This window comes from Sciurus carolinensis, chromosome 4, assembly GCF_902686445.1.
Source record: "Sciurus carolinensis chromosome 4, mSciCar1.2, whole genome shotgun sequence".
Lineage (NCBI taxonomy): Eukaryota > Metazoa > Chordata > Mammalia > Rodentia > Sciuridae > Sciurus > Sciurus carolinensis.
The window spans coordinates 168,218,556-168,237,408 of record NC_062216.1 but is presented as its reverse complement, the minus strand read 5'-3'; the positions used below and the strand labels follow the sequence as shown (position 1 = coordinate 168,237,408).

Below are 18,853 nucleotides of genomic sequence, written 5' to 3'. Positions count from 1 at the left end.
CTGCCCTTCATGGGGGCTCCCAACTCACTCTGAGAAATCTGGGGTTGGGCCCAGGGAGAAGTGGGCCCACCCCAGGGGCCTCATGCTCAGGCAGCCCCTGTCCTGAGGCCCACCCTTCCACCCTTCCACGCTGCGTGTTCCCACCCCCTGACTCGGGAAGGCCTCCAGCCCTCCACTCCCAAGCCCTGCCTGTGCCCATCCTCCCAGCATGCATCCCTTCCCATACACTAGCTCGGTAGGCATTCATCTCCGCACCCTGACTGCACACACTCTAAACACCGGGCGTCAGCCCTCGGGCAGGGACACTGTGCCTGTTGCCTGCTGTGGCACACAGCTCAGCACCCAGGACCCAGGCAGGGTCAACCACCCCTGAGTGAACAAATGACCCGAGTGCCTGCCAGCCCTGCCTCCACCACCCTATGGGAGAGGGGGTGGCCCTGCCTCCCCACCCTCAATGGAGCTACGGGTCTGCGGGCTCTGCACTATGTGCTTCAGTCCTTCTGTGTGCCCAGGTGACATGGGAGCCATAGCTCCAGCCAGTCATTGGCCCCTGCGCCCAGACCTCCCATCCTCAGGCCTGCCCTCCACCTCCACACCCACCCAGAGCCCCACCCCCACAAAACTTCCCATCAACCCCTTCTGATGAGCCCAGGGGGTGCCCATACCTGCCGGAGGAAGGTACAGTTGACACTTGGTGACCGCAGAGATGCCCAGGAGCCCTGCAGGGCAATCTTGGGGAGGGTCCCAGCGCCAGCACCCTTCTCCTGCCCTTTCTGGCTGGCAGACACAGCTGGGTGGAAGAACTCGGCAGGCATGGTCAGGAGTGGGCTGGAGGCGTCTGGGGAAGAGTGGGCAGAGGAGGGAAGAGACGGAGCTGGGGCAGCCTCAGGCTGCAGGGGACCCTGGAGGCGGGGTGCTGAGCATGCGCTCACTGGGCTGCCAGGGAAGGGCTACCTAGCAAACTGGCTTGAAGCCACAGCAAGTCCCTGTCTCTGAGCCTCAGTCTCCCCACTGTGAGTGCAAGGAGTACTGAGCCAGCTAGAGCCACTCCTGGAGACAGGTTCTGAGCAGAGCCACAGCTTTAGGATCCAAGCAGACCAGGCTCCAGGCCTGACCTGTGTCTCTTCCTCTGAAAACAGGACCAGATGTCTACCTGGAGGCATCCAGCAGGCTGTGAATAAGCAGCAGCTGCAGAGTCCCCACTAAGAACCAAGCATACAGTAGGTGCTGACTGACTAGCATTAGCTACCCTCAGGCCTGACACCCCACGGGACCTGGCCAGGCCTCGGGCCTCTCTAGGACAACAGTCAGGGCCGCTCTTCCCAGCCCTGGGTTGGGGCCTGCACTGGTTGAGCCGAGCAGACAGAAGCTGCTAGGTCCCCACAGTCTGCGGTGCTGGGGACGGAGGGGCGAGCCCGGCCAGGGAGCCTGAGGCTGGCCCAGGGCTTCGGTGTGCTGGGAAGGACCAGCAACAGCAGCAGGCTCTACCACAGTCCCTCTGCACCTTTCAGGATGGGGATGGATGCAGGATTGGAAATATGTAAATAGGTACCCCAGATGGCCGTCCAGCCTGAATGTCCCCAGGCGGGATTCCTGTTCTACACCACTTTATTATTTAAGGAAGAAGGAAATAGAAATGGTTAACTAAGGGGATGAGATTCCATTCATCAGCATGGCTCTTGGGTCAGACCCTATGCCCATAGTTTTACTTCCAGAAGTCTGGTGGCCTTGGTACCTTGACCTTCTCTGTTCTCCAGCAGAGAAGCTATCAGCTTTAGTAAGGGTCCTTGAAAAAGCCACCTACCCCAGCTCCTGGGAGGCACCCAGGGCAGACATTCCAGGAGAGGACTTGGAGTGGGCTCAGAGTCTGGGGTCTCTCTTCTGCTGGATTTCTCTTCTCTGCCCTCTTTCCCAGACAGTGTTGTGAACCTGTCACCCTCCAAGGGGACTACAGGGAAAGGTGAGCCCAAGTGACAGGCAAGCTCAGTCCCCTGCCTCTACAAAAACACCTCAATAATCAGGCAGCCAGCTTTCCTTCTGCCTAACAAAGCACTATGCCCACCAACCTGCTTCCCTTTTCACCACAGCTCCTAGGAACCTCAGCATGAAGCTTCCCTTAGCCCAGTTTCTATTATAATTGTTCTCTCATCTCTCTGTAGCATCTGGCTCTTGATCTTTATTATTATTATATCAAATCTCAGAGTCCATCTCATTGCCAGATATCTATCTGGTTCTTTCTGGACTAAATATAGTAGTCTGGGCAAAAATGCCAAGGACAAACTCCACCACCTCGGTCTGATCAGGCTGGGGGGCTGGGGGACTGGGCCCCCCCTCACCTTGGCTGCTCTCGTGTTTCAGCCAGGACCGGACAGGGTTGAATGGGGTTGCCTCCATCTCGCACAGGAAGTTCTCTGCGCCCGTGGACACGGCCGTGTGGGACAAGGGGAAGAAGCAGTCGCCCAGGTCCCCCACCCGCGTGGGCTCGGGCGCGTCCAGCTCACCCTGCGGGAAAGGGAGGTAGAGGTCAGGAAAGCGGAGGGGGGACAGAGGCTGGGCCTGCGACAGCCACCTGTGTGGCCCTGCTGCGCTGTCCCTGGTTCCATCTGCCCTTGCTGCCTGGAAGGCCCTCCTCTCACCTGCCCCACCCTCAGTAGGCGCCATCTTCAACCTCTCAGCCAAAGGGCCCCACCTCCAGGCAGCCCCAAGCCATTAGTGGTCCCCTGTTCTCCCTCCCCTTGACTCTTAATCCTCGAGGGCTTCAGAGTCCTCCTCACCTTCTGGAACCAAGTGCCAGGTACAGACCCGGCCCAGGGCAGAAGCCAAGCCAAGGGCAGTGGAGGCACAGATACGGGTTGAGAGACCACAGCAGCCTCCCTGTAAACGTGACCTTGGACGGCCCTTCCCTTTGCTGAGCCCATCTGTACATGTGTAAATGGGGAGCGAAATCCCTGCCTTCTGGTCACTGCACGGGGTCTTGTTCCTGGAGCACCAGGGCTCTCGCATTCCTTCCCAGCATTCCTCAGCCCTGCGGCCCGAGGTGACCCCGTCCAGAAGTTCCTCAGGAGCCCCCTGATGCCCCCTCCAAGGCAGATGGACTTGAACCACCCTATTCCTGACTTCTTCTCTGAGTCACGCACAATTAGCCAGCCAGGCCCCAGCCGCTGCGCACCCCAAATCCTGCAGGAGAGCAGCGCGGGCGCAGACAGCCGTCCCTCCAGGCTGCTCACCTTGCTGTCTTTGGGACCAGGCGGGCAGGCCGTGGGGTCCTCAAGACTCAGGTCGTCACCCAGCAGGATGGACGAGGACCGGTCTGAGTTGAGGGAGAAGGCCTCTGTCTCAGCCAGCTGCACCTGCAGGGACAGGCGGTGCCTTGGTCACCTGGGTGGAACACAGCAGGCCTGGGAAGCAGAGTTCTCAGCAAAGGGTCTCGGGATGGAGGGCAGTGTTCAGAGAGGTCCATGGGCCTGCTGGGCATGGTGACCCATGAGGTGCACGGGGTCACCTCTGATGGAAGCCAGGCCTCTCTGTCTGGGCTGGTGGGCAGGTGAGCTGCCATGGGCCGTGAGCTCCACGGCCGTCTGCTTGCCCCAGACCAAGTGCCCACAGAAGCTGAGCCTGGCCTGGCTCCTGTTGCCCGGCATGGACTTCCTGCTCACTGTGTCCCAGGCAGGGGAATCCGCAGGGCCGGGAGACCCGGGGAACTTGCAGCCACTGATTTCACCCCCTCTGATCTCTGAGGCTGGGGCTGCCTCCAGCTGCAGTTGGGAGAGCAGGAGCTGGGGGTGGGGTGCTGGGGCAGAGGCCATCTGCCCGGCCACCAGGGCCCCACAGGCCTCCGGGCACCCACACCAGCACCAGCTTCCTTCCCCGCTACTGCTACCTCCTGCTTGTCATGGTGACACTTCTCGCAGCCGGCGGGCGAGGAGTAGTGGTGGAAGATGGAGCCGGACAGGTTGTCGATGATGGTCAGCTCCCCCTCCAAGGAGTCCTTGATGATTAAAGAGACGCTGTCCAGCCACAGGTTCTCCTAGGCGGACGGGGACGGGGTGGGGACAGGTGGGATTATCGGCCGGGCGCCCGGGGCTATGATGGGCGGGGCAGAGCTCCCTCCCGGTCTCTGTGCCCATGGCCTGGACCCTGTCCCCTTGTCACAGGGTCACTCCTTTTTGGAGCTGAGCAGGGTTGGGCCCCAAAAGACAGAGGTCTCTGTCCACAGCCTCCCCAGGCCCTCCGCCCCTGGCCCGTGGTGCCTGCCCTCTGGGGACCCTGGCGCCCTCTGGGGCGGCCACCCACCTGGGCTGGGGAGTAGCAGCGCCGGCATAGGCGGCCCTCAGGGTCACCCCCGCCGCCCGCCCCTCCTGGCCCTCGGCCCGGGCCTCCCGGGGAGCTGGGGGGCGGCCTCGGGCTGGGGCCCAGGCCGTGCGCCATCTCCAGCTCGATCTCGGCGTCCATCTCGGCGTCCTCCTGCGCCTCCTTGTTGCTGTCGTCCAGGTGTTTCATGAGCACGGCCACCACCACGTTGATGAGCACGAACTGCGCGGTCAGCACGAAGCTGACGAAGTACAGCGGGGACACGAACTGCAGGCTGCTCAGGCAGCTGCGCTCGTCCTGGGTGCAGTCCCGTAGCGTGTCCTGCGGGCGGGAGCAGGAGGGCCGCGCAGGTGACAGCCGCCCTCCCACCCCGCCCACCGCGGCCGGGTCCCCAGGGGCCAGCCGGGGCATCCAGGCCTCTTCAGGGGCCTGTCCCTGCCATGTGGCTCTCAGATCAGCTCAACCCCCGACCTGCAAGGCAGAGGAGGCCTCGCCACCTGCCGGGCCCCCTGAGAGGCGCCTGCTCCTCCTGCCTCCTCCCTGTCACCCTGATGTCCCACCCACTTGCTGGGGTCACGCTGGAGACCCATGTGGGCAGCACAAAGGGCCATGCTGCAGTCTGTCCCCCCAAGGAGGCCAGGGCCTCACCTCTGTGGTGACGGATGGGGCCTCCCTGTGCCCCGTCCTCCCACCCGGGCCCTCAGAGGCACGTCCCCTGGAGGATGCCATCCTGCCTCAGCGCCTCAGGGCCCTGCGCTCCTCTCCTGTGTGCAGGGGTCGTGGAGCGCGGACCCGCAGGAGCAGCACCACGCTCAGTCCTGAGCCCGCCCACAGTACCTTCATGATCCCGTTCCAGTTGTCACCCGTGGAGACCTGGAAGAGTGTGAGGAAGGCCATGCCGAAGTTCTCGAAGGTCGCGTGCCGGCTCATGCCCTCGCACGGGTTCTCGTCGTTGCAGACTGAAAGCGGAGAGGAGCTCAGCCTCCCGCAGGCAGAGCCCCCGCGGCCTGACCTGAGCGGCACCTCCAGCTTCCTCTGATTCTCCACCCTGACCCTCGGAGATGCACACTGACGGAGCCGGTCCCCAGCTCGAGAGGCTGAGGCTAGGGAGGTGGCATGCAAGCTGGGCTCGGGGGCAGGAGCAGCCAGCTTCTCCTCTAGCCGGAGAGCCAGTGGCTAAAAGAGAGGGTGGGGCAGGGCGGGGGCCAGCCCCTCGAGAGAACCCACTTTCTGGAGCTGACCTCCTGCCCTCTGCCTCGCCCTGGCCTCTCTGCCTGCTGGGTGGTGCTGGCTGAAGATGGACACTGGCCCAAGGGCAAGGGCCAACAGGTTCCCTGGGGACCAGACCACTGGGCCTAGGGGGCCACCTCGGGCCAGGAGCACACGTGGACCAGGCTGCCACTCTTAGAAGCTTGGGTTCCGCCCACCGGGGCATCTCCCAGTACAGTGAGAGTGAGGGGTGGCTCAGGCTCCCCACGCTGCCAGGGCCTCCTCCGGCCCCATCCCGGGCCAGCCTCAGGGGTCACTCACCCAGCTTCCCGAAGAGCTCCACTCCCAGGGCAGCGTAGATGAAGAAGAGCAGCATGAAGAGGAGGCCCAGGTTGCCCACCTGCGGGGAGAGGCAGAGGGCTGCGTGGGCAGACGTCAGGGGAGGAGGCGCTGGCCAGGGAGGGTGCAGCTGGGGGCCCACTCCCAAAGGCCCGGCTGTGTGTCCCTGTCAGTCCCCAGGACCTCCTGGAGGGTGGGCAGGGCAGCGTGGGCACAGAATAATAAAATGCTTACCACACCTTTACCTGTTTCCACCTCTGGCTGGCTCACTCCCAAAAGTCCCTGAATCATCCCAGGCCACGCCCACTCAGGCCACGCCCCCTAGCTACTTTGCACCCAGCACCCTAGGGTGACGGGAGCCGGCAGGGAGTCTCCACGAAGCCTGCCTGGATTCCTCTGGGAGGAATGAATATATCCTGTTAGCACAAGCATAACAGGTGTGTCCCTGGCACTGTCCCTTGCCGGTCTGGGAAGTCCCTATCCTAAGGACCGCATGAAGTTAGATTTGCCTCTGCAGGCCAGCACAGGCCACAGAGAGGAATGGACAGGACTCACGCAGCCTCTGGGCCACAGAAAACCGCAAAGGCAGCCATCCCCAACCCACGGCTCCCGCGGGAGAAAACGCCCCAGATTCCAAACCCAGTTCTGTCGGCCCGCGCTGGGAGACCGCCTTTACCCCGTGCTAAGGATAAGGGAAGGCTCAGTCGTGTCCTGCCCTAGAAATGAAATCCGTCCCCAGCCTCTCTGAAGGCCCGCGTGAATGGGATCAGGCGGCAGTCATGCTAATTGCTGAAAGTGAGCCCGTTAATCACTGATGCTCCGAGGAGGCTTCCCTCCGAGCCGCTCCACTCGCTGTCTGCCTAATTAAATCAAACTCCGTTCACTGATGACACAAGCACCAGCGTGCACCTCCCAGGCGAAGCTTGAGGCCTGACGGCTGGGAAGGATCAGGTGTGGCTGGGGTTCAGCTTCTCGCCCTGCTCAGGCCCAGGGCTGGTGGCTTCTTAACCGGGGTCCCTTCACCTTCCCATCAGTCTTCTCCCTCCATCCCAGCATCCCAGGGCCCCAATGGCCCAGGCAGCCTCCTCACTAGCCTCCCTGCCTCCAGTCTCTCTTCCACTCTCTTCACAGATCGTCAGAGCAACCTTCTAGAAGGTCTCCCTTGCCCAGACCCTCCTGTGGCACCCTGCCCCTGCAGGACAATGCCCAAGTTTACCGCCTCAGAACAAAGGTCTGCTGTCCTGGCCTGGAGGGCCCCTCCCAGCCTGATCTTGCAACCTTGGACTCCAATCGTGTGGGAAGGGAACCCGTGGTACCTCTGCACATTCCGTTCCTGGTTTCATCCGCGACTCTTCCTCACTCCTCAAAGCCCAACCCTCTGAGGATCCTTCCCTGAGGCCTCCTTTCCACAGCACCTCACTACCACTGAGGAAATGTCCCCTGTCCCCATGGCAGCCTGGGTGTCTGCTAACAGATGTTGTGGGGAAGCTCTCCCCCACCCGTGGACATGTGGTATTTGTCACGTGCTTCTTGTAAAGTGCTGATGTGATCGTAATGACCATCCTGTGCCTCCTACTTGAGGCTGGGCCCTCCCGAACCTCTCCTCATGCCCTGCGCCAGCTCAGCGCTGGCCTAGGGAGCCGGGTAGGATGCTCGGGGGTCAGAGCGCCGGGGAGGGGAGGCGGGAGCAGGAGGCCGGGGGGCTGGGGCACACTGGCCGCCTCCAGAGGCTCATCAGCACTGCCCAAGCGGGCCCTGCTGGGAGCTGGCTCGGCTCGACTCTGGAAACCTGCACCAGCCTCTGCCGAAGCGCTGTTTCCACAGACAAGGGAGCTGGGCAGGAGAAGTGAAGACACGCCCAGGGCCCACGCTCCCGTCCCAGGCATGGTGGCTCCAACCCACTTCCTGTCTGCACGTCCCCAGCTCTGCACCCGCCCCCTGCTGCCATCTCCCACTCGTGAGGGAAAAGCACATCTCTGAGCGACTGCCCTCGTTCTCCCACCAGACCCGAGGAGAGGCGGACACTCTCGCTGTGTAACTAGGCCGCCAGGAAGCTCACTCCACGCCTGAGGACTCACTGGGGACCTGGGCACAGGACCCCAGACGATACTTTGCCACCACTTCCGGGGCTGTCTGGCTCGTCATTCTTTTGGGGTGCTATAGCTACCCCTTGGTCTAAAGACGCGGAAAGGCCCTGAAGACTGGAAAAGTCACAATGAATAAGCGAACGCCCCCGGGCTCCCAGCACAGGCCACCTGAGCAGTCAGAGGGAAGTGGGGTGTGGCTCTGGAACTGCAGAATTCCCAGGAAGACCAAGATGCTCCCTCTGAGGCCCTGGCCCTACCTGCCCTTCCACATCCCAGGGGGCTTTCCTAACTGTTCAAAGTCCCCCCGGGCCAGGGTCTCATTCTGCCCCCTACTGCAATGCCAGACGGAACCCCCCCATCCACACCACCAGCCAAGCCACCCTTCCAGGTAAGGCTCAAAGGTCCCCTCCCTGTGTGGCTTTCCACAGTCTCCACGGGGAGTTCCCTTCTCTCCTGAGTGGCACCTACCTGGGGCAGAGCCTGCACCACGGTGTCCAGCAGGGCCCGCATTCCAGTGGCCATCTTCAGCAGCTTCAGCACTGTGGGCGACACCCGGCCCGGCCGCTCAGCCCAGCCCAGCCCAGCCAGGAGGGCACGCGTGTGCCGAGCGAGCAGGTAAGCGGGAGGAGGGTGGGCTGGGAGGAGCGCGAGCAGAACCTGCCCTCGGGTGCCGCGCTCCAAACAGAGCACGTGCGGACGTGGGTGTTAAAGGCCCAGGGGAATGAAGTCCAGCAGGTGGGAGCCAGTCTTGTACACCCTCCCCACCTCTGGGGAGGACAAGGGGCAGGAGGAAGTGCTGAGGACCCAGTGTCCCCAGCACAGCTCCGGACAACGCCAGGCAGCCACTAGAGCTAGGCCACCCGCTCCCAGTTGGACTGGGCTCCTCCCATCACCGTCTGAGGCTAGAGCACAGGGTCAGGGTGTGACCCAGTGGCAGCTGTGCACAGGTCCTGGGTGGGCACCTCCTGCTCCTGTGCTGCCCTGCTCATCAGAGTCCCTCAAGTCGCTTGCCCCAACCTCACCCCTCTCCCATGGGATCTCCCCAGGGAATGGGGAGTCTCATCCTGTCCCTACTTGTCCCCGTTCCCTGTACTAGCAGCCACTGCCCCTCACCCCGGGCGATGCGCAGAACCCGCATGATGCGGATGATGGTGGGGTTGATGGGCAGCGCTGCGTTGATCTCAATCTCTTCCAGCGTGATACCCATGACAGAGAGCAGCACGATGGCCAGGTCCAGCTGGTTCCACCTGACAGGCAGGCAGAGGAGGGCAGGAGTGGGAGTCAGGGGAGTCAGCTGGGGGGAGCCTGCCTATTGTGGCCCCCTGGGCTCTGTGGCCAACTTTCCAACCAGCCCTCCAAATGCCACCAAGGCCAGCCCCCTCTCTACCCACCCATAGCCTCTGCTCCCCAAGCAAGGAGTCAACCAAGCTAAACAAACATCTCTGGCCTCCTTCGGGGAAAGAGGCATGAGCTCTCACTTCTAAATCTCAATCTTGAGCCACCTTCTCCCTTGGACATGTTGATCATCTCTCTGAGCCCCACTTGTTCCCTCAAAAGAGGAAGGTTAGCATGTGGACTTGGGCGCTGAGTAGGGCCTGGTGGAATGCCCTGCAACCTCAAGGTGAGACCTAACCACTTCCTATTCAGGGGTATAGGCAGTAGCTGGGAGCCCTTGGCCACCAAGGTCTAGGTGCTTAATGGTTCCCCTTCTCTGGCTTCTCCAGATCTCTCCAGAGGCCAGGACTGCTTCCCCACCTGGTTGCCCTAGCCCAACCCAGCCATTTACCGGTCCTTGAAGAAGCGCCTCAGACCAAATGCCACCAGCTTCAGCACAGCCTCCAGCACAAAGACAGTGGTGAACATGTAGTTGCAGTACTTGAGAGCTGTCTCCAGGGACTACCAGGGGCAAAGAGAAGCATGATCCAGGGCCCATGACCTGCCCCCACAACCTTCTGCCAGTCAGAAAGTCTCTGCCTTTTAGGGGAGAATTTAGTCCATTCACATTTAGTACAAATACACACACACACACACACACACATATACACACACACTATATACATATGTATGTGTATGAATACATGTATTTCTTTTATTCCTTCCATCTTCTTTAATGTATATTATTCATTTTTCATTGTTGTTCCCTTCTCCTTACTTCTGCTGGTCTGGTGCAGCAGTCCTCTTTGGAGGCAGTATGGGTTAGCAGTTAAGGGCTTCCAAACCAGACTGCATAGATTTGAATCCTGGCTTAGCATTTACTCCCTATTCACTATGTGACCTTAGGTGATTTCTTGGCCCCTATGACACTTAGTTTCTTAACCTGAAAACTGTGGAAAATAATAGTACCTGTCTTGGAAAATTGCTGTGGAAATTAAATGAGCTGGGCACAGAATAAATACTTGGTAAATGTGAGCTGCCATTATTCCATTTCTTCACGTCAATTTGGAAGTTCTATAGTTACTGTTCTGTTCTACCAGTGTCTCCCTTCCCTTTTCCTTCATTCATAATAGTCCTATCATTTGGAATCAGACATGAATTCCTCTCCTGGAGACTCTGCTTCCCCTTTTTTCCTCCCAACTCCATTAAGTTGAGATTTTTAGAATGTGCTTGCCCTTCTCATTCTCCTCATGCACCCCATCTGCAATTCTGGGGACTGGTCACACTGTCCCATAGTTACCTCCCCCACCAACTGGGCCCAAGAGACCTTTCCCTCTGACCTTTCCCTTGCATGCTTCTGCCCTACCAGGCTGTGTGCTTGCTCAGGGTGAGGCTGTCCTGAGCCTCCTCCCTTGCATGCCCAGCACAGGGCCTGGCATGGAGGGGCAACTCAGACCCTGCTATCAGCCGACTCTGCCCATCCTGTCCCTAGGGTGGGGTCCTGCTAAGGCCCATTCTCACTATGTGACCTGGAGCTGGGAGCAACCCTAGGGCTCACCGTGGGCTGGTTGTAGTGCTCCAGGGACATGGTGACCACATTGAGGCAGATGACAAAGGTGATGAAGATGTCCAGGTGGTGGCTGGTGCACATGGAGTGAATGAGCAGCCGCGTGTGACAGTAGGTGGCATAGTAGGGCAGCCTCTGGGCCTCTGCAGCAGGAGACAACAGGGTTGGGACCAAGGTGGGTGAGGGGCTGGCTGGTGGGAAACCCGCTGGTCACCCCAGGCCCTAGAGCAGAGTAGGGCCCCTCCCCAGCCAGGGTGCCATGGGGGGACAGTGAGAGGCGGTGGAGGAAGCCAAGGGGGCAGGACACAGATTCTCATCAGGCACCCCAAACACGTGCCTCTGGGTCTGCGGCGGGGCCGGGGTGGACGGGGATCCCATGGCCCAGGCCAGGCATGCAGAGTTTTTGCTTTTGCCTTCTGCCTGACGGAACCACCTAGAGCCCCGTTCACGTTGGTGGTGGGACCACCCATCCAACGCCAGGCGGCGTCACCAGGTCAGGCAGACACTGGGACAAAGGGCCGGGTCCCAGCACGGGGATCACATCCTTTGTTCCCTTCCAGCTCCAAAGGCTCAGGAGGCTGGGGTGAGGCAGAGCATGGGCTGGGGTCAGAGGGCCCGGGTGGGGTAACGCCGCCCCCACTCACTGCGGCGCTTCTTCTCCAGGCGCCGCAGCCGCTTCTCCTCGCGCCGCCGGGCCTCCTCGGCCTCCTGGTGCTGCCGGCACTTGTGGAAGTTCTCCACCACCACACCCACGAACATGTTGAGCACGAAGAAGCTGACGATGAGCAGGAAGGAGATGAAGTACAGCAGCATCCAGGGGTTGTGGTTGGTCACAGGCTGCGGGGAGCCAGAGCCAGGTGCTCAGGCGCTGAGCGGGCACCACAGGGCCACGGCGGGCACCCAGCCTGGCCAGGCCTTGGGTCAAAGCGGGTACTGAAGGAGCCTGTCTCCAAGGTGTAGGAGAGCGCACACCCCTGGCACAGGGAGGTGCTCAGCAAAGAGAGCCACTTGCCTTCCCTGCTCTGACTACTGGCTCCTGCACACACCTGCCAGGCTCCTTTCTCATTCACCTACCCATTCATTCACCTACAGAAGCATCCACCACCTACTTATCCACCCACCCCTCCACTTATCCACCCATCTATCCATCCACCCACTCCTTTACTTATCCATCTATATACATCCATCTACCTATTCATTCATTCATCCATCCATCCATCCATCCATCCATCTGCTCACCCATCTGTCCTTCCACTTATCCATCCATCCATTCATCCATCCATCCATCTATTCATCCATCCACTTGTTCATCCACCCACCCACCCCTTCACTCATCCAATCATCCACTTGTCCAACCATCCACCCACCTGTCCATCCACCCACCACCCCCCCACTTACACATACATGCACACATAAACACATCTGTCCATACACTTATTCATCCAACCAGAAACAAGGCGGCCAGCAGAGGGGCAGGCACAGCCTGGCAGAGTCTGCATGTGCACATGCACTGCTGAAGTGGGAGACAGAGCACACAGTGGGTGCAGGAAGAGGCCTCCAAGTGTTCTCATTCCCCACACCCCCAAAACCACCTCTACCTCTGGAGTCTAACCAGGTGGATCCCATAAGGACAACAGCCAGGGGTCACTTATAGGTCTGGGAATCCCTGAAGCCTGACTCGTCCAGAGTGGGCCCTGTCCTGACCCAGACAGTCACCCTGCTCCTTCTCCCAACCAGCTCCTCAGTCTCCCCAGGTCTGGACACAGCCAACCCAGGTCAGCACATCTTGCCTGAAGTCCCTGCCTAGACCCAGAGGGAACACCTGCTCCCAGAGGGGCCTTGGGAGCCAAGGTCTGGGCTTTCTCTTAGGCCGTCTTCTCCCCAACCCTTTCATCCGTCCCCCTCCCCAGCTCCATCCTCACCCGGCAGCCCAGGGGAGGCCCCCAAGCATCCTCAACAGCAGGGCATGCTGCTCTCCATGGCTCCCTCTGCCCGCAGAACAAACTCCTGGCCCTGCCATGCGCCTTGTGGCGTTCTCGGGCCTGCTTGCCGCCTGCCCCCCATGACTCTCACCTCAGGCCTGCACCTGCTGTCCCTCTGCCAGCTGGCTCAACCCTCCCTCCTTCTGCACTTGGCCTCCACCACCAGAGTCTGTGCCCCTCGAGGCAGGAGCCAGCTGGGAGTCCTCTGTGCAGAGCAGGGGGATTTCCAGAAGTGAATGGAACCGTGATTTACACTAACTCTGGTGGTGAAGACTCAGGCCAGGGCGTGAGGGGTGAGCTGTGGCTGACCCTTTCTGCTGTTCAAGTCGACCTGGCCCCAGCATGCCCACCTGCTGGTCCACAGCCACAGCATCCAGCCCGTTGTACATGATGTTCACCCAGCCGTCCTTGGAGGCCAGGACAAAGAGGGACATCAGCGCCTGGAAGACAGGGGAAGGAGGGTACGGGTGAGGGCCACGCCTGCACCTCCAGCTCTCCATTGTTCTACCTTGGGAGGCGGAAGGACAGGGACCTTCCCTGTGTGGCGGAGCTGAACTCTCAGTCCACAAAGCTTTCCCGAGGACCTACTGTGTGCTCCCCATGTGCCCTGAATCTGCTGTTGCAGGAGGAAGAGCCCTGGACCCAGGATCCTGAGTTCCAGTTGCTGTCCTGGAATAAACCAGCTACATGATCTCAAACAAGAAAACTGTGCCCCTGTTCCCTCGCCACCACTAGGAACTCGTAAATGCCCCTGGGAGGATCGGCTGGGATTTTAAATGAGAAACATCCTGACAACTCCAGGGGTGCTCCCAGCTTGCCCTCAGCGTCTTAAATCAGAATCTCACGAGAGAAAATCCAGGAGCCCTGGCTTACCGCCCAGCCTTTGCCGGGGGTGTGACTCGGGGCAAGTTTCTCGATGTCTCTGGGTCTGTAAAAAGCAATAGTTACTCTCAGTGGTTTGTGAAATTTTGAAAAGGGGATGGTCCTCAGGAGACAGAAAGCCAGGGCTCCCACATGGATCTCAGGCCAGCAGCCTCGTGTCCCTTCAGCCAGGTCACAGGCTGGTCCCAGAGCACCCAGCACAGAACCTTGCACACAGCAGGTGCTTAGTGAAGGTTTTCTGCACTGAACTTGAGCATGGGCTCCTGAGCTCTCCTTGCAGAGCAGAGCGCAGGGTGGTCAGTGGGCTCACAAAGGGTCCCACATAACCAGGGCTGCCCTGAAGTCACATTCTACCTGGGAAACCCCCTCCCCGGGGAATAGAGAGGTCACACCTTCCTCTGTGTTCCTGCCACCCTGGGACAGGGAGCCAGGCTCTGAGTCGGGGCCCTTGCCCTGCCCTGGTCCACCCTTCCTACCTCTCCAAGGCAGTTCCCTTCTTCTTCCCCTCCCGGGTGGGGAATGACGCTGGGGGTGCCCTGAAAGGGTTCAAACCCAGCAGCAGGGCAGGGGATGGGGGAAGCCCTCCCTGCTAGGGAAGCACACGAGACCCCTATATTCCAAGGACCCGCCATCACTGTGCCCACTGACAGACGAGGATGCTGAAGGACAGAGGATCAGGAACCTACGAGGGCCCACAGCAGGAAGTGCCCCCCAGGAGTCCAAGGCCTTGGCCAGTGTGCTCCTCCCCACGACTCTGGGCTCAGGTTTGCAGGGAGCCAGCTGGAGTCAAGCACACCCGGAAGGGAAAGGCCGCATGCTCCAAAGGAGGCTGAAGTCGGCGCCAGCGGGGCCCTGGGATCAGCAACAAGCTCACAGAAGGCCCTGTTGGCTTCCTTTGGCCTGCTTCCCCGTTTCGCCAAACACTGAGCTGTTAAACACTTGAAGACGCTGCTTTTAGAGATGGCAGGGTGGAGACGGGGAGCTGCTGGGAGCAGCAGTCAGTTCCTGACCTGGTCTCCTGGCCCCCGCTGCCTCTCCAGGCCTGTTGGCTCCTCCCCAGCTGGTATGGGGGCACCCAGTTCTGGGAATGAGAACTTCAGGGGATCCAGCCAGGGATCCCCTACCCAGAGAGGGGGTGGGGGAGGGCAGTCTAGATCTTGCTCCCTCCTTGGGAGCCCCAGGGAAGGCACTCCTCTGCCTGAACTTAGCTGGACCAGGCTCCTGCCTGGGCCCTCCAGAGGAAGCAGGGGTGGGAGGGGGCTCTCTGGAGAGAGTTAAAGGCTCTCACCTGGGCCACTGCCTGTGGGTCAAACCTAACGGACTCCCAGGAGAGGGGATCAAGGGCAAAGGGGGGACTGGGTGGGGCCTACCTGCCTGGATGGGGAACAGAGATGGTGGGTGATGGGAAAGGAACCCAACCTGGGCAAGGAGCCTGCCGCCCTCAGGTTCCCACAGCTGCCTGAGGGGCTACAACTTTCCATTTTACAGATGAGGAAACCAAGGTTCAAAGAGGTCACACCTACACTAAGCAGCAGAGCTGGAAAGCACAACCAGGTGCGGATGACTCTGAAACTCAGGTCAGGATCCCTGGGTGGGGGCAGAGGCCAGGACCAACGTGCAGTGAAGAACCTATTGAGTACCAGGCACTGGGTGGGCACTGCACTCAGAATCTCAGCCTCACTCAGGTCACCTGAGAGGGACAGTTACCTCTACCCATTATGCAGACTAGGAAACCAAGGTTTGGAAAGAAGTTACAGTCAGTCCTGGCAGGGCAGGGCTGGAGCCAGGTCTGAGATCCCAGGGCCTTCCGGCATCAGAGAGATGTCACCCGCAGTGGGCAGGACTGATAAGGGGTAGGCGGGCAACTCACCTGGCCCAGGTTATCAAAGTTGTATTTGTGATGGACCCAGCGGTAGTTGGCAGCCACGCAGTCGGAGCGGTTGGTGATGTTGCGGGTGTCCACACCCAGGCAGTGGTAGAACTTGCCCTTGAAGAGCTGGGGGAAAGAAGGGCAAGGTCAGTGCTCCCAGGAAGAGGGGGTATTGCAAATCAGCAGAGACCCAGCCCTCAGGTGGCATTTACCCAGCCTGCCCTGCAGGCAAGGACCATGGCCCTCCACCAGGATCAGGAACAATCAGAGCCCCAGGTCAACCAGCACAGGTGGGACGGGCCTGGGTAGGAGTGTGGGGGCTCTGTCCTGGCTGGGCTGGGATGTCCCTTATCTGGCTTCAGAGCCCTCCCAGCCCTGCTGGGCCTGGCCCCCCTCACCTGCACCCCCAGGATGCCAAAGATGACAAAGAAGGCGCAGCAGATGAGGACGATGTTCCCGATAGGCTTGAGGGAGGAGATGAGCGTCTCCACCACCAGCTTCAGGCCAGGGGCCCTGCTGATGACACTGCAGGCAAAGAGGGCAGGGGCACTGTGAGCCCATGGCTGGGGGAGGCAGCCCCATGAGTCCTGAGTCCCAGGGCTGAGCCCCTAAGGCACAAGGACAGCAGAAAGGAACCAAGAGGAAGCAGCCAGACAGCCCAGACTTCAGAAGAATAGGTGGCGAACCAGGTCCTGGCCCCAGAGCTGCATAGAGAAGGGCACTTGCCCTCACCCCTCACTGTGCCCAGTCCCCTCCGGGTCTGTACCACAACCAGGTCAAACCAACACCCAGAGACAGAAATAGATAACTGACTATTGGGGAGACTGAGGAAAGAGGATGGGGAGTTCAAAGTCAGCCTCAGTAACTACGCAAGGTCCTGTGTCTACATAAAATATATATGTGAAATACATATATGTACGTATATATGTGTGTCAATTACGGGGTGAGGGGGGGCTGGGGATGTGGCTCAATGTTTAAATGCCCCTGGGTTCCATCCCTAGTACCAAGAAACAAAAGAAGAGACCTGTTATTGGAGGGCAAAATGCGCCACAAGTCACAAGGGCAGAGTGAGGGGCCCGTTTAGACCCGGGTGATTTGCCCGTACAACCTGCGCTCGGGGTTGGTGGTCCTCACCGCAGGGGGCGGAGGGTGCGCAGGAGCCTCAGGACCCGGAGGACCCCCAGGATCTTGGCTCCCCCGGCCGAGGCCAAGGACACCACGATGTCGATGATGGACACGAAAACCAGGAAGCCGTCCAGCACGTTCCAGCTGCTGCGCAGGTACGCCTGCTCGCCAAAGTACAGGCCCAGCGAGACCACCTGGGGGCGTGGCGGGGGCGGGGTCAGGCCCGCGGCGCCGCCCGCAGGGGGCGGACTCCGCGCGCGGGGAGGGCGAGGTCAGGCGGGTCTTCGGGAGACCCGGCGCGGGGACGGATGGGCTGGACCCGGCAGGTGGCGGTGGTCGGGGTTCGGGGGTGGGTGGCGAGCGGGCGGGGGACAGTACCCCGCAGACCCTGTGAAGGCGGGCAGTAGGCGGGGACAGGGCGGAGTCAGGACCAGGGCGTCTCCCCACACGGTCCGCCCAGTACTTCTGGCAAACCCAATCCGAGGCCACTGCTCTGGGAAACGTCCCAGAGGGAATCTTTCCCCTGCTCCCCACGCCTCCAGCGGCTACCTCGTTACGCTGTCCCTGTTTCTCCCTGCATTCGCCTTTCTGGCGAAATTGTGACTCCTGGGGAGGGGGCGTGCCGCTGACCCCCTCTGGGTCCCAGCAGGCCAACCCAGGGACTGGCACTAGCGGGGGTGGGTCTCCGGGGTCTGTGGAATGTCGCTGATGAACAGATCAGTGACAATCTGAGGGAGGGGAGGGGCCTGGCCAGGGTCCCCGAGCTGGGGGTGGGAGTGGTCCAGGTGAGGCCCAGAGCAACCTTCAGTGTCATCTCGCCCACGAAGATGGCTGTGAAGATGTAGTTGGACACCGTGAGGAAGATGCGTTCCTGAAAGAGTCGGGAGATGCGGTGGGCCCAGGGCTCGCCCAACCTCCCAGTCACCTACTCAGCCCCTTCATCCGCAAGGAAGCCGACCCAGGAGAGGTCACCGCTTCTCAGTTTAAGGTGGCCCGTCCCTCCCAGAGGCAAGCTCCCAGGCACAGCCTCCTCCACAGTGCCGGCAGTCTAGCGTGCTGAGCTCCCCCTCGATCTGGCTCACTGCCCCATGGCAGTCCCTGGTGTTGCGTCCCTCTCTGTCTGGCTTCTCTAAGGGCTGTGGCTACTCACAGTGCTGCCAGCCTCGATCTGGGGCCGCTCCAGGGCGATGGTGATGCAGTTGAGGAAGATGAAGGCCAGGACCACATAGTCGAAGAGCCTGTGGGCAATGATGGTCTGACACAGGACGCGGAACCTAGGCAGGGGCAGGGCACCCACGAGTGTCAGGAGAAGACAGAGAACCCAGACACACACACACCAGAACAGGAGAGCCTAGAGGAAGTGTTCTCGGGACACATCACAAGTGCCAATCTTGCATTGCTCTGGGTGGCCATCAATCATACACCCATACAGTGAAGGACACCACCTTGCCTGGCACTCAAGGCTTTCTGAACACTGGCCCAAATACCAGATTGCAGTCCTCCAGTGACAAGGACATCACATTACCTGATACCCTCTGTTTCTGCCCCCAGGTAGTCCCTCAGGCCGGACCAGCTTCCTCCCTTCCACGACCCTGCCCCCCTTCCCCCTCCTTCCTGCACCTACTGGACAGTTATCTGCCTCCAAGGCCCAGCACAAAGGCTTCCTCCTCCAGGAAGCCTTCTGATACTCCCTTCAGATGTGGGTACCCCAAGCCTTTAGAGAATCTGCCGAGTCTGGTGCCAGCACAGGACTGGCCTCGGCTACAGGAGATGCCCAGGAAAACCCCTATCCTGCTGTCCCCGCCATTGGGGTAGGGCCTGGCTCAGCTTGGCAGAGGGCTTTCCCTCCCACGCGGTACCCGCTGCTCTAAACCCCGCCCCAGACCCGGCCCCGCCCACCTGTTCTCGGGGGAGAAGAGGTAGACCGACCAGTCCTCGCGAACCTCGCACCAGTCAGGCTTGTAGACGTCGATCATCTTGCGGACGCGGAAACACAGAGTCTGGCGAGGGGAGGACAAGGTGCAGGAGGGTCGGCGCCGCGCAGGAAGACCTCTCTCTGCCCACCCAGTCACCCGGCCAACTGGGCACTGGAGGATCTCGGATCCCC

General features: G+C 60.6%; 1 protein-coding gene across 5 annotated transcripts in view; it reads right to left on the bottom strand.

Moving 5' to 3' along the window:
* Positions 1-18,853, bottom strand: part of Cacna1i (calcium voltage-gated channel subunit alpha1 I) — a 110,844-nt gene that overhangs the window by 3,752 nt on the left and 88,239 nt on the right. For 4 of the 5 annotated variants that reach the window (XM_047549160.1, XM_047549157.1, XM_047549159.1 and 1 more), the window contains exons 18-36: positions 18,646-18,746; positions 17,897-18,020; positions 17,549-17,617; positions 16,756-16,940; positions 16,020-16,146; positions 15,622-15,747; positions 13,220-13,309; positions 11,532-11,724; positions 10,879-11,030; positions 9,733-9,842; positions 9,060-9,193; positions 8,415-8,485; positions 5,842-5,920; positions 5,149-5,270; positions 4,294-4,632; positions 3,878-4,027; positions 3,228-3,350; positions 2,337-2,502; positions 666-838 (exon numbers count right to left, since the gene is read on the bottom strand). In XM_047549160.1, coding sequence (XP_047405116.1) covers positions 666-838; positions 2,337-2,502; positions 3,228-3,350; positions 3,878-4,027; positions 4,294-4,632; positions 5,149-5,270; positions 5,842-5,920; positions 8,415-8,485; positions 9,060-9,193; positions 9,733-9,842; positions 10,879-11,030; positions 11,532-11,724; positions 13,220-13,309; positions 15,622-15,747; positions 16,020-16,146; positions 16,756-16,940; positions 17,549-17,617; positions 17,897-18,020; positions 18,646-18,746 — 2,634 coding nt within the window. The remainder of the gene's footprint in view (positions 1-665; positions 839-2,336; positions 2,503-3,227; positions 3,351-3,877; positions 4,028-4,293; positions 4,633-5,148; positions 5,271-5,841; positions 5,921-8,414; positions 8,486-9,059; positions 9,194-9,732; positions 9,843-10,878; positions 11,031-11,531; positions 11,725-13,219; positions 13,310-15,621; positions 15,748-16,019; positions 16,147-16,755; positions 16,941-17,548; positions 17,618-17,896; positions 18,021-18,645; positions 18,747-18,853) is intronic. The other variant, XM_047549162.1, reaches the window with a different exon arrangement.